The sequence below is a fragment of the Rhineura floridana genome, chromosome 3 (genome assembly GCF_030035675.1).
Source record: "Rhineura floridana isolate rRhiFlo1 chromosome 3, rRhiFlo1.hap2, whole genome shotgun sequence".
In the NCBI taxonomy this organism is placed as follows: Eukaryota; Metazoa; Chordata; class Lepidosauria; order Squamata; family Rhineuridae; genus Rhineura; species Rhineura floridana.
In genome coordinates, this window is record NC_084482.1 from 207,621,777 (window position 1) to 207,635,974 (window position 14,198).

A 14,198-nucleotide genomic window follows, 5' to 3' on the forward strand; every position below is an offset into this window, starting at 1 on the left:
GCTCCCTTTCACACCTGTGATCTCGTACCTGTTGGGATATGCAAGCAAGAAACCTGCTCTGCTGGTCAGACTAGTTTCCTTTGCTAATTTAATAGTTTCGTCAAGTCAGCCTGTGAGTTAATGGATTTATTGAGTGGTCAATCTGCAGATCCAAAGGGAGCTATTGGAACTCTTTTCAGGGGAGAGGCCCTCCGCCCCCCATCCTGGAGCCAAGGAGAGGCTTGTGTTTTTAGTCTAGTCTGGGAAAGCCGGAGACTAAGAAGACATGCAGAGAGGCCTGCTTTCTGCACCATGGCTTTGGGATGCCCCCCTACAAGCCTAATGGAAAAACGAGATCTATTAGACTGTTACCTCCATCTTAAGCTCAGGTTGTGAATATCTGTAAATAAACCATATCTCAAAGAGACACCACAGTCTCCACTGACCTTCTTCCCAAGGAAACCAAACCCTGGGTAAGCGCAGGACCCCCTGGAAGTGTTGCACCGCTTGGAGATTGGGGTGGTGTGCAACATTAAAAATATTTGGCAGGCGCCATCTCTGCTATCTTTTCTGTGCCTTTTGAAGACTTTCCTGCTTCAACAAGACTTTTAAGTTGAGACCTATCCCAGTCTGCATCTGTGTTAGAATTGCTTTTAATATGCTTTCTTTAATATGTTTTTAAACTTTTTTTTTTAAAAAAAGATGTTTTTAAAGCTTTTTAAAAATGTTTTTAACATTTTGTTTTAATGTATTTTAAGGTCTTTTAATGATGTTTCAAAGTGTTTTTAGCGTTTCCGTTTGCCGCCCTGGGCTCCTGCTGGGAGGAAGGGCAGGATATAAATCAAATAATAAATAATAAATGAATAAACAATATTGTTGGAAGAACAACCCTGCCCATCTTGAGTGACCTTGAAAGCCAAAGACAACAAGCTATTCTCACCTCCCAGCTTTCCACTGGGGAGGAATTTTTTTCCTTAAATGAACTCACTTGAGTTCCTTCTCCCGTGTTAACAAAGGGCCCCAGGAGCACTCGCTCCAGGGAAGATGGGGTGAAATGCATTCAAATGCTCTATCTGGTGAATAAATTTCAGGAGCTGAAAACAAAATCAGGAACCCCGACGTGAAGCTCCTTTCCAGATGTTCAAACTCTGTTCGTTGCTGAGCTCTCCGTAGCTTAGGGTTGCCAGGTTCCTGGCCTGAGACTGATCCTGTATCTGTAGGAGAAGAGAAAGTCAGCCAAGTGCAGGTGTTCTTGCAACACTGTAATGAAAAAACCACAAGGTGGAATTCTCCCTTCCCCCTGCACAGCTTTGAAAGATACGGAAGACCTCTTGGAGGCCGGGCCTGGCAACCAAGAGGTCTTCTGTATCTTTTAAAGTTGTGCAGAGGGAAGGGAGAATCCCACCTTGTGGTTTTTCCCATTACAGTGTTACAAGAGCACCTGCACTTGGCTGACTTTCTCTTCTCCTAAAGATACAAGATCAGTCTCAGGCCAGGAACCTGGCAACCCTACCGTAGCTTCAAGCCAAGGACTGCAAAGGTGGTAGTCGCGGCTTGCCTTGAGCCTCCCAAACAGCCTCTCCTCTCCTCTCCCAGCTGCACATTTTCCTCAGTTAAATGAGACCAGCTGTTGGTGATTTCTGTGTGATTTGCAGGGACTGCTTGGAATCGTAGTTCCCAGCAAGGGGAGAGGAGAGGAAACGTGACCTGAACACAGAAAGCAAAACAACGGAGCTTTCATTTTCTGTTCTTCAACCTTGATTAATCACCTTTCTGTTTATAAGATTCCTTTCTTGCTCACCTTTCTGATAATCTCTTCTTAAGAACATGTTCTAAAGGGATTAAGAAGACCAGAACCGGTTTGATGTGAATCAGGGGGTGCTGCTCATGTAACCCCCATGCACGAGTTGGTTCAGCCTAGTAAGGCAGGTGGAGTCACCCAATGGAGCGCTACAAGTGGAGGGGGCGGATTGAATATTTTCTCCTGGGGAGTTGAATAATATTTCTCAGCTCTTATCTCTTTGTATGAGGTATACTGAAATTATGTATACATGCGATTAATTAAGAAGGGATGTATATATATATATCTCATATCTATATCTAAATAAAGAATAGCCCACCCATTACCATACTTGCCACCCTAGGCTCCCTTTGGGAGGAAGGACAGGATATAAATTTAATAAATTAAATCTCTGCTATCTTTTCAGCGCCTTTTGAAGACTTTCCTCTTTCAACAAGCCTCTTAAGTTGAGACCTATCCCAGTCTGTGTCTGTGTTGGAATTGCTTTTAATATGTTTTCTTTAACAATATGTTTTAACCCTTTTTTAAAAAGATGTTTTTAAAGCTTTTTTTAAAAAATGTTTTTAACGTTGTTTTGTTTTAATGTATTTTAAGGTCTTTTTATGATGTTTTAAAGTGTTTTTAGCATTTCTGTTTGCCGCCCGGGGCTCCTGCTGGGAGGAAGGGCGGGATATAGATCAAATAATAATAATAATAATGAATAAATAAATAAATAGTAAAATACTTCAGGGATCACCAGTGTAGTGATCACAAGCCTCAATGTGCCCACCAGTACTACTTCCTATGGCACCCACAAATGGTCTCAGTAAATCTCCCCTCAAAAATTCTCAATACATGAGAGACCATTCACATTTTCTGTTTGCATGAGCTTGGCCTCTGCTATGATTGAATGAACGAGAACGAACACACACACACACACACACACACCATCTTAGTTGATGGCAGAGATGCGCACGCATGTGTGCCATCAACAAAGATGGCGGCGCAGGCTTCATCCCCTTAGGAAAACCGTAGCTGCCATCTTCGTTAAGGGCAATGGTAAAAGACAGCAGACAGGTAGGTGGGGGGGCTGTGCATGCGGGCGAACACAAACGTGCACACATGACAGGGCCCAGGGCAAGCTGATGCCCAAGGGCCCCAGCACTCCTGGAGCCAGCCCTGGGAGTTGCCAAGAGCTTGTCTCCATAAGTAAGTCTAGCAGTTGCTGATGTAGGTGCTTTTTCCCCATTTGGGCAGGCAAGGAGCATGCTCACACCATTTTGTGCCCTGCCTCTTTGTCCTGCCTTTTTAGACGTAAGCCTTTATGGTATACCTGCACAGTAGACAACTGGCCCCCACGGCACTTCCCTCAAAACTGCACATGTGCCCACTAGTCACCCCCCAAAAAAGATTGGTGACTCTTGGAGTCTAAACGGGCAGCTGAGGAGGTTCAGGGAGGCAGAAGGAAAGTCATGAATTCTTCCTTGACAGAGGTTGACTACTTAGCTTGCACCTAGGAAGAGTTTCATGATAAATAGTTATGGGTTCCTACAAAGGTGCTCATAGCAGCCATTTTGTCTTATGGGCAGATTGAGGTATTGTTTTGTATCGTTATGGTCCAAACTAGGGATGGAAAGACCTGTTCTCTCCATGTCTCATTCTTCCAGTCTTAAATTCAGTTCTCCACATTTCTGCAAATTTTTGCAATTTTTAAAAAAATCCTCATGAAACTGCAGCATTTTCGTGCAAATTTCTCCTACCACATTTTTGCAAGCCTTCGCTCTGCAGGGTAGCAGCCCTCAGTTACTTGATAGATGTAAACACCCGAGTGGCAGCACAGCATACAATCCCCTATACAGAGCTTGGAAAAGTTACTTTTTAAAAACTACAACTCCCATCAGTCCCAGCCAGCATGGCCACTGGATTGGGCTGATGGGAGTTGTAGTTCAAAAAAGTAACTTTTCCAAGCTCTGCCCCTATATATCCATAATTCCTACAATCCATATCTCCTGGGATCCCCACACTTTCGATGTCCATGCTGCCTGACTTCCTATTGGGCCCATCAAACTCAGCAGGATGTAAGAAAGAAGCCTGTGAACTCCATGCGCAGAGGTGAGGAATTGTTTCCGGAGTCATAGGTGGGCTACTCTAGTATCCAAAACACTCTCCAATGGAGCTTTCAGTTCCTGATCCTGTGTGAAGCTGCAACACAACAGGCAATTTTTTAGTGGAGAAATCTATCCAGGAGAGCACCAACGGGAGGGGAGAAGGCGCTTATATGGAAAGGGTGGGGAAACGGCCCTGGCTCCCTCACTACTTTCCCACTCCCAGCCGCTCTCTCACAATAAGGCATGGTTAGCCGCACGCCATCAAGGAGCAATTGTTACATGAGTTTGCATGCAATGTACAGCTTGACCTCAAAACTGAAGTGATCGGGGGAGGCAAAGTGATAAATGACCCTTGGGGTAGCTCATTTACAGTGCATTCCAAAATCATATTTGTTCTTTAATTATCCCACTATGTGTTTGAAGGGTTCTTACTCTCTACTACATAAGGGCTGTTGATCGGTAGATACAGTGTAGAATGCCCAGGTTCAAGACCGGTGATCTCTGGATAGGACTGGGAATTTCCCCTGCCTGAAACCCAGGAGTCCTGCTGCCACTGCCAGTCAGTGTAGACCATATTGGGCAAGATGGATCAATCGTCTGACTCGCTATAAGGCAGCTTCCATGTTCCCAAGACTGTTACTTTGGTAAACTGGGCTCCTCCTGAAACGATATCTGCTTAAAATGAGCAAAGATAAAGAGCAGAAAACAGAGAAAGATTACACTCAGTTTTATTAGTAAGTCACAAGCAATCTAAAAAGCTGAACAGCTACTGTACCAGTTCCTATTACACGTGAATTAAGGAGCAGCCAATAAATCTTTCCAACATTTCCCTTCTTCCTTAGTCTCCTCTTCTATGGAGATGCAAGATCTTTATCCAGGAAAAGCCATCTCCAGATGTGGCTGAACTACAACTCCCATCAGCCCCAGCCAGCATGACCCAATGGTTAGGGAAGATGGGAGATGTAGTCCAATGTCCTTTGGAGAGCACCAGATTGGCTACACCTGTTCTAACCGCCGGAATGATCTCCAAAATGTGCAACTCAGTCCAATTATCAGAAGAGTCTTCGCTGGTACCTAAGCATTTAGATGGTTGTTCTTGCAATGGGAAGGCCCCGTTGTTGGAAAAAGAAAAAAAGACGATGATTGTCTTTCTGCTGACAGAGGAAAAAGTTCCATTTATCTGGTTGCTCCCAAAGGTATTGATCATTTTATGAAAATTGCAACTAAGCTACTGGAACAATTAAAAATCATCCTATTAAAACATATGACTAAAACTGCCAATAAACAACAAAACCCAAGGCTAGAAGTTTGATATCAACCACTCACTAAAACAGCCTTGCTTCATATAATTACCTTCCAAAGCTAAAAACAAGCTGAAGCGCCAGTCCAGCTCATCCCAGACACGGTATTGGGAGCTTCAGAAGGGATTGTGGCTTCTGAATAGATGCCTTGATGCAAAACTAAGGTGTGACGTTCTTACCACATGCCAAGCAACTATGTGGTGTCCTTCTTGTGTGCATTCTCATGCTCCTGAAGGCTTGATTCATTATCAAAACTCTCACTAGGTTTCTTCCCTGTGTGAGCTCTTTGATGATCTTTGAAGCCTGATTTGTGGCATAAGCTCTTTCCACATTGCTTACATGTATACAGTTTCTTGCCTCTGTAAATTCTTTGGTGTGTTGTCAGGTGAGATTTCCGGTGGAAGCTCTTTCCACATTCTTCACATTTATAAGGTTTCTCGCCTCTGTGAATTCTTTGGTGTGTTGTCAGGTTTGATTTCTGGAGGAAGCTCTTTCCACATTCTTCACATGTATAAGGCTTCTCACCTCTGTGAATTCTTTGATGTGTTCTCAGGTGAAATTTCCGGCGGAAGCTCTTTCCACATTCTTCACATTTATAAGGTTTCTCGCCTCTGTGAATTCTTTGGTGTGTTGTCAGGTGTGATTTCCAGTGGAAGCTCTTTCCACATTCTTCACATGTATAAGGTTTCTTGCCTCTGTGAATTCTTTGATGTGTTGTAAGGTATGATTTCTGGTGGAAGCTCTTTCCACATTCTTCACATTTATAAGGTTTCTTGCCTCTGTGAATCCTTTGATGTCTTGTCAGATTTGATTTGTGGCGGAAGCTCTTTCCACATTGTTTACATTTATAAGGTTTCTCACCTCTGTGAATTCTTTGATGTGTTGTCCGGTTTGATTTGTGATAGAAGCTCTTTCCACATTCTTCACATTTATAAGGTTTCTCGCCGCTGTGAATCCTTTGATGTGTTATCAGGTTTGATTTCTGGTGGAAGCTCTTTCCACATTCTTCACATTTATAAGGTTTCTCACCTCTGTGAATTCTTTGATGTGTCGTCAGATTTGATTTCTGGTGGAAGCTCTTTCCACATTCTTCACAATTATAAGGTTTCTCGCCTCTGTGAATTCTTTGATGTGTTGTCAGGTGTGATTTCCAGTGGAAGCTCTTTCCACATTCTTCACATGTATAAGGTTTCTCGCCTCTGTGAATTCTTTGATGTGTTGTAAGGTATGATTTCTGGTGGAAGCTCTTTCCACATTCTTCACATGTATAAGGTTTCTCGCCTCTGTGAATACTTTGGTGCCTTATCAGGGCTGATTTTTGGCAGAAGCTCATTTCACATTGCTTACATATATAAGGTTTCTCACCTCTGTGAATTCTTTGATGTGTTGTCAGGTTTGATTTCTGGTGGAAGCTCTTTGCACATTCTTTACATTTACAAGGTTTCTCACCTCTGTGAATTCTTTGGTGTCGTGCCAGGCTTCTTCTCACATTGAGGCTTCTTCTGCCCTCTGAACATTTATACTGTTTTTTCTCCGTTGTTGGAAATTCAGCAGTAATTGTGCTCTGACTGCTGCTTTCCCCAGTTTCTGAGCTTTGATTTGGCTTAATCTTTGTGTGAATTCTCAAATGAGCACCAGGACACTTCTCAGCTCTTTTCTCTGGTTGTTTTTCTTCTTCAAGGAAGATTCCACCCATACATGCTACAGATTTATCCCTCCTCTGCTCTGTCTCATTTCCCTCTTGCCTCCTTGATCCCTCTTGATTGCACAAGTTGTCATCTGCCCCTTCATCCTCTGTTCTTTCTTGCACGGTGCCATATGGTTCCCCCTCATTCTCATTATTCTGCACAGCAACTACTGGAAGAGAGAGACACTACATGTCAAGCAGAACTGTGAAGTTGAGTGTTAAATTTCTGAAAGGGCATACAGATCTCCAAAGTTCATCTTTTCTTACACCAGGTCCAGACATTTCTTCCTGACCTCTATCATGTTTGAGAGGACAATATGTTGAAATTGTACCTGTTAGGGATTCCCAGATCTCTCAGCCTTAGTTTGCATAAACAGAGGCTTCCTTAACTTTCTTCTGCCACCTAGTCACTTAGAATATTTTCAACACACCCCAAGCAGGCTTTGGACATGAGATGGAGACCAGCACTAGAGACAGGAGGATAAATCTTAAACGAAGAGTGTAGGTTTATTAAAGGGATGCTATTTACATAAAAGAATACTGATATTTATATTAGGTCTGTAAGGTGCTTTTTGACCGTTTCTGAAGAGACACTGTCGCTGACACAAGCCCCTATGTGGCTTTTACCTCAGGCCATTTTCCCTCAACCTGCACCCCAGCCAACGACTCCCATAACCCAGTCCAGCTTCTGGGGACAATCTGCCTCTGTACCCCAAAGGTCCTCTGATTGTTTTCCTCATTGTTTGGACAGTTTAGCCAACTTTAAAAACCCACCTGTGCCACCTTTCTCCGGTAAGCCTATTCACACGTTCACACTTAGCTGTGGCTTGGCTTTGCCTTACATGCCAAGCAGGTCCACTATGTATGCAGTAAGGTAAAAAATGGCCTGGTGCCCATCTGCTCTTGTGGCAGCAAATTACTATTGAGTTTCCTGAAGGAGCTACAGTCAGAAACAAGCCCAGATAGTAGCTCCAGAGCATGCCACAATACAAGAACAAAAAGGTATATCCCTCCTTACCCATCAGGTTGGCCTCCCCGCTGCCATCTTCCTGGCTGGTTTCCATCCACGGCCGCCACAGCAACATTTTGGAGACAGGCTAGCTTCCCGTAGTTTAATTCACAGCCACAGCCTCCAATTCCATCTGGGAAAACAACAACAACAAACTGAGCCATTTTATGATAGAAATATTGCCAGATGAAGAACACATACGATGCTACCTTATACGGAACCAGACCATTGGGCCCATCTAGCTCATCTGGTATTGGCTACAATGACGGGCAAATGTTCTCCAAGGTTTCAGGCAGGGAGTCTCTCCCAGCCCTACCTGGAGATGCCAGGGATTGAATCTGGGGCCTCCCGCATGCAGGGCAGATCCTTTACCACTGACCCACAGCCTTTCCTTGTCTTCCACTATGTCCTTAAGTAGTCCAAATGCCTAATAGGAGAGAGGAAAAAACAGAACTGGCCTCACTTCAACTTTCTTGGTCATAAAGTTGGGAGAGATATCTACCCTTGCCCCATTACAAACCCTGTGCCCAGAGCTTGGAAAAGTTACTTTTTTTGAACTACAACTCCCATCAGCCCAATCCAGTGGCCATGCTGGCTGGGGCTGATGGGAGTTGTAGTTCAAAAAAGTAACTTTTCCAAGCTCTGCCTGTGCCCCAAAGGGACAATACAGTGAAAGGAGCTCACCCTGGAGAATTTTGGAGTGGGGTTTCTCCTGTCTCCCCCTACCCTGCCCCTAGAGGGGAATCTGCGGTTTTGTGCCTCTTCTATCCTCTCCAAAAATAGCACAGCAGCATGGAAGGTGAGGATTAACACGAGCGATCTAGGCTGGCGCGCTAAGCCTACCAAAAAGGAAATGAGTACAAAAGAGAATCAGCACTACTACGGACCTCCAATATGGTAGCCACCATTCAGATGTGCTAGTTAACAAACACAGGCGCTGCCCCGTTGCCTTTTCAGTGCCTACTGAGGACCTTCTTCTAGAAACAAGCCTTTTAAGCGGAGATCTTTCCCGGTCTACATCTGCATTGTTTTATTTGTTCTATCGCTTGTGGGGGCTCCTTTGGGAGGAAGGGTGGGCTATGTTGTCATAAATAATAAATAACCTGATGAAGTGAACTTTAGCAGTCTGGTAGGACCAGGCCAACCGATTGTAGTACACGACAGCTTATGCTAGAACCCGTGTTTTAGTCTAAAAACAACAAGACTGTTGGTTTCCCTGTGACAGGAAAAACATCTCCCCAGTCCTCATGGAGAACAAAGCCATCAATTGCCACTAACCATGATAACTACGCTCTGCCTCCCCTGTTGGGAGCAGCATACATCTGAGTTACATTGCTGGATACACAGGAGGAGACATTCCTGTTGTGTTCACATCCTGCTTGAGGACGTCATCCTTAGGGCTCAAGGAAGGGGCATAGCCCAGTGGTAGAGCCTCTGCCTTGCATGCAGAAGGTCCCAAGTTCAATCCCCGACATCTCCAGACAAAGAGACTCCCTGCCTGAAACACTGGAGAGCCACTGTCAGCCAGTGTAAACAGTGCTGAGCTGTATTGCCAGAGGTCTGACTCGGTATAAGCCATATTCCTCTTTCTTTGTAATCCTATGTGACAACAGGTGTCTGGGCTAGATGGGCCACTGGCCTGAACCCGCAGGCTCTTCTTAAGTTTTGTTCTGGAAACCAGCAACTTTAACCTTTTGCCCAGAACTCTGACTTAGTACATCATTTATCGAAAGGACAACCTCAAATAAATCCTAAAGAGGACTGCAGCTCAGATATTCCTGAATTAAAACTTGAACATAAGTTTGATTTTACGAGTTTTGCCTAAGTAGAAACAATGGTGTCCAATCCTGCTACATGAGTTAATGAATTGATGAAGTGGACTGCGGTGTCTGATAGGACCAGGCAACAGACTCTAGTCCATGAGACCTTATGCTAGAATCAGTATTTCAGGCATAAAGCAATCTCAAAACGGTTGGTTTTTGCTGATAAGCATGCCTGTAATGACAACAGAAGTGTTATATAACTTTAAAGTTGACAACAAGGACATTGAACTTGTCAAGGATTATCAATGCCTTGGCCCAGTCCTTAACCAAAATGGAGACAATAGTCAAGAAATCAGAAGAAGGCTAGGACTGGGGAGGGCAGCTATGAGAGAACTAGACAAGGTCCTCAAATGCAAAGATGTATCACTGAACACCAAAGTCAGGATCATTCAGACCATGGCATTCCTGATCTCTATGTATGGATGTGAAAGTTGGACAGTGAAAAAGGCGGATAAGAGAAAAATCAGCTCATTTGAAATGTGGTGTTGGAGGAGAGCTTTGCGCATACCATGGACTGCGAAAAAGGCAAATAATTGGGTGTTCAAACAAATTAAACCAGAACTATACTATCACTATATTATTATTATTATTATTATTATTATTATTATTATTATTATTATTATTCCATTTATATCCTGCCCTTTCTCCCAGCAGGAGCTAGAAGCTAAAATAATGAAACTGAGGTTATCATACTTTGGACACATCATGAGAAGACATGATTCACTAGAAAAGACAATAATGCTGGGAAAAACAGAAGGGAGCAGAAAAAGAGGAAGGCCAAACAAGAGATGGATTGATTCCATCAAGGAAGCCACAGACCTGAACTTACAAGATCTGAACAGGGTGACTCATGACAGATGCTTTTGGAGGTCACAGATTCATAGGGTCGCCATAAGTCATAATAGACTTGAAGGCACATAACAACAAATGCCTGCTTTGCTGGAAGCCCTAAATATTGTGAAACACTTTTCTTTTTTGCACAGGTGAAGTTCCCCCAAAGCTGTGCTTTAGGGCATCAAATTGCAGGAAGCACAACCCTCCCCATCTCCAACAATACAGTATTAAAGGCAAAAGACAAGACGCTTCCCCCAACTCCTGGCCCCTCATTGGGGCAGGAATTGTTCCATAAATTAATTCACTTAGACCCTTCTATGGTGTCCATAAAGGGACACAATCCCAGCCCAGAGCATTCCAGGGAGAGTGGGCTGAAACACATTCAAATCCCATTAGTAAACCTCAAGAGGGGAAAGCAAAATCAGAAACCCCAACTGGACCTCCTTTCTGGGTGCTCAAACTCTCTTACTCAACCCTTCATACCTTCAGGTCAATCACCTCAAAGGAAGAATTTATTACTTTTCTTCTGCATCTCAGACCTCATTTCTCTCCCAGCTGTGCATTTTCTCTATTAAATAGGACCAGCTGTTGGCCATTTCCATGGGGTTTGCAAGGACTGCTGGGAACTGTAGTTTCCAGGAAGAAGAAACTCTGGCAGAGAGAAAGCACCAAGTGAAGACTGAAATCAAACAGCAGAGAGTTTTTGTGTCCCTCTTGCACTTTTGTTAATAACTTTCCTGTTTTTACTAATTTTGTTAGCTTTCACATATTCTCTACTTTTTAAAACCCCAAAGGGGACCTGGGCATGACCTGAAAACTGGAATCAACAGCTGAGACTTCATTTTCTATTCTTCCTACTTTGTTAAGTAAATCGTCCTTATTTATTTGTTTGTTTGTCTGCTTCGGAACATTTTAGAAAAAGGATTAGGAACCTAAGAGTCGGATTGCTATGCATTAGGAGTGGTGCGATTGAATGAGATTGAGATAACGAAACAAACCCTGCGACAGGGCAGTAAGGAGCTGAAAATTGAACTGAACAAAATGACGCAGGAGCTTAAAGAAATAGGGGATCCTGTGAGAGAGGAGAATGAGATCAGAGATGAGAAAAGAAAAAATAAAGGGAAGATACAAGCCCTGGAGATTGGAACAAATGTGGAATTGGAAAAAGATCTGGAGTTTATGGATATTAGAAATAAAATCTACTGTTTGGAATTTAACGTTATCTCTGAAGAAATTAATGAAGATATTAGAGATAAAGTTATCAATGGCTTGGATAATCTTCTGGACTGGAATGACGTGATGGAGCTTGATATAGAGAAAATCTATGGAATTAACAGCAGCCATGTAACAATGGAAAAACTCTCAAGAGATGAACCAGTGCATTTTGTAAAAAAGAAGAACAGAGATATGACTTTACAACAATATTTCAGCAACTTATCCAGAATTGATGGCAAGAAAATATTTGGGATAGAGGAAATTCCCATCAGACTCTTATTATATGACTATGGCTATGACAGCAAGATTATTATGGAATACTGATAATGGAAGATTGGACACTGAAATTACTGGACTTAACAGGACTATTGAAGATGGAAGATGGAATTAATAGGGATAATGGAATAATGGTTATTGAAATTATTGGACCTAACAGATTTTGATGAGATGGATTAATCGATATGTTTATTTGGAGAAAAATTGATAGATATATTTCTTAAAGAATTGAAACCTCTCTTTGACTTTTTGTGGAAAGAATAAAGTAATGTTTATGAGATTTGATGATTAATTAAGATAACTACTGGAGGAAAGTGATTTTATAATATAATTTAAGAGACAGGATTGTTATATATTGTAGACCTATAACTGATTTGATCTGTGACAAATGGGAAGTCAACATTTTTTTTTGTTTAATCATTTTTGTTTTGTTTTGTTTTTTGTCTCTGAATGTTTTATGATTTTGTTTTGTATGTTTTATGAAAATTTGAATAAAAATTATTGTAAAAAAAAAGGAGTGGTGCGATTGCAAATGGTTGGCCACTGTGAGAGGGTGCTGGACTAGATGGGCCACTGGCCTGATCCAGCAGTTCTTACAAATGGTGTGCTGCTTCCTCGCAAGATTCCCATGCCTTGCACTACGTCTAGATGGGTGGGTCTGTTCCCGTCTTCAGAGGCACTCACTAGTCCAGGTAGACAAGGGTGAGCCTGCCTCCCCTTCCAACTCTTGTCCATCCACTTACCCCAAGCTGTAGGTTGGTGCCCTCCCACTACCCCAGTGATGCTCTCCCCTCCACTGTCATGGGAGGAGAGGGAACCCTCCATCAAGAGCTGCTGGAAAAGAAACCAATATAAAAGGCCATTCTAGGTGAGAGGTGAAGGGTTAAAGCGTTCCTTTAACCCTGGATTCCTGGAGGATTCCTGGAGAAGAGAAAGGGTCCAATGAAATGGCTAGAACAATGATTCAGGCCGGAATAGCAGCAACCTGGGGAAACTGTGTAATTATTGCACCAAGATTTTTTATATACAAGTTGGATATTCTGACCTCTTGGAGATGGGGGTGGGGAAAGAACTGAAGCTGAGCAGGGAAAATATGGGAAGGGCATGTTTCAGTTACACCACCATGCCGCTGCACCATAAAAAGCAAGTGAACCGAACGTGGCTATTTTACAATCAATATCCAGTGTGGCAACACTCTTATTCTTTATTCATCATATCCCTCGTGCTGAAGAGTAGAGATTCCCTGGCTGGCACCATCACCAACTGCCTTCCCTTGCACTGATTTATGGAGGGGGGCTAAAACTACATGTAATTGTTTTTTCCATTATATTTCTGACTCTGTCGCATCTTCATCTGCCATAGTCTCTACTATATTGTGAATCAAATCTTGTGAATCAAACCTCCTCAGTGTTCCAGACAGATAATATTTTGCAGAGGTCACCAATTGGCACTCAATTGTGCTTTTGAGGTCTACCCTGCCCTGAAACTCCCACAGCCTCAGAGCCCCCTTTACTTGCTACTCCCTTGGTCATGAGGTGCTGAAGGTTGTGGTTACCTCTTTCTCCCTTGAAAAATACATACAGCTAATGCAGGAAGTTGGAAATCTGATGCTCTTTCCCACTTCCTCTTTCAGCTCTATATGATTTTTAAGGCTCAGATTAATTCTACTGGATCCAAGTTTTACCCAGATCCCTTGGAAAGTGAAGTGGGCACACACAATTTCTCCCTTGCTGTCTCTCAGGAGCAGCCTGATCCAGGGGGGTGGGGGAGAGAAGCGACCAAAGGGGACGGCACTTACAGCACTGATTCAAAAATCCTAATGTGCCCACAGGCCTAAAAAGATTGACAACCACTGATATATTGTTTTGATATTACTGTATTAGGCCTCATTTATACAGTCGTTTACTGTGTGTTTGGTGCTACTCACATCTCCTTTAAATTTCCATGGTTCGCATGACGTTACCGACAAACAGAAGCTATCACACAGTTTCCCCCCTTTAAATATGTACTAACCCAGCCTTTCCCAGCTAGTGGGCCACCAGATGTTGTTAGACCACAAATCCCATAAGCCTCAGCCAGCATTGCCAATGGTCAGGAAAGATGGGAATTGTGGTCCAACAACATCTGGTGGCCCACTAGTTGGGAAAGGCTGTACTAACCCAATCCACTGAAAATATTAAAAGGGA

At 43.0% G+C, this 14,198-nt stretch overlaps 1 protein-coding gene across 4 annotated transcripts; it reads right to left on the reverse strand.

Annotated features, from left to right (window-relative positions):
* Positions 1-4,579: 4,579 nt before the first annotated feature.
* Positions 4,580-11,100, reverse strand: LOC133381344 (zinc finger protein 260-like). Of its 4 annotated transcripts, none has more exons than XM_061620352.1 (3): positions 11,005-11,100; positions 7,874-7,997; positions 4,580-7,022 (listed from the first exon to the last, which is right to left on the reverse strand). In XM_061620352.1, exons 2-3 carry the CDS (start codon positions 7,938-7,940, stop codon positions 5,362-5,364), a joined length of 1,728 nt encoding a protein of 575 aa, XP_061476336.1. In that variant the 5' UTR covers positions 7,941-7,997; positions 11,005-11,100; the 3' UTR covers positions 4,580-5,361. The 4 variants fall into 4 exon arrangements, with proteins under 4 accessions (XP_061476336.1, XP_061476333.1, XP_061476334.1 ...); XM_061620349.1 differs by having other exon boundaries at positions 4,580-7,025; XM_061620350.1 differs by having other exon boundaries at positions 4,580-7,025; positions 11,020-11,090.
* Between the last annotated feature and the right edge of the window lie 3,098 nt (positions 11,101-14,198).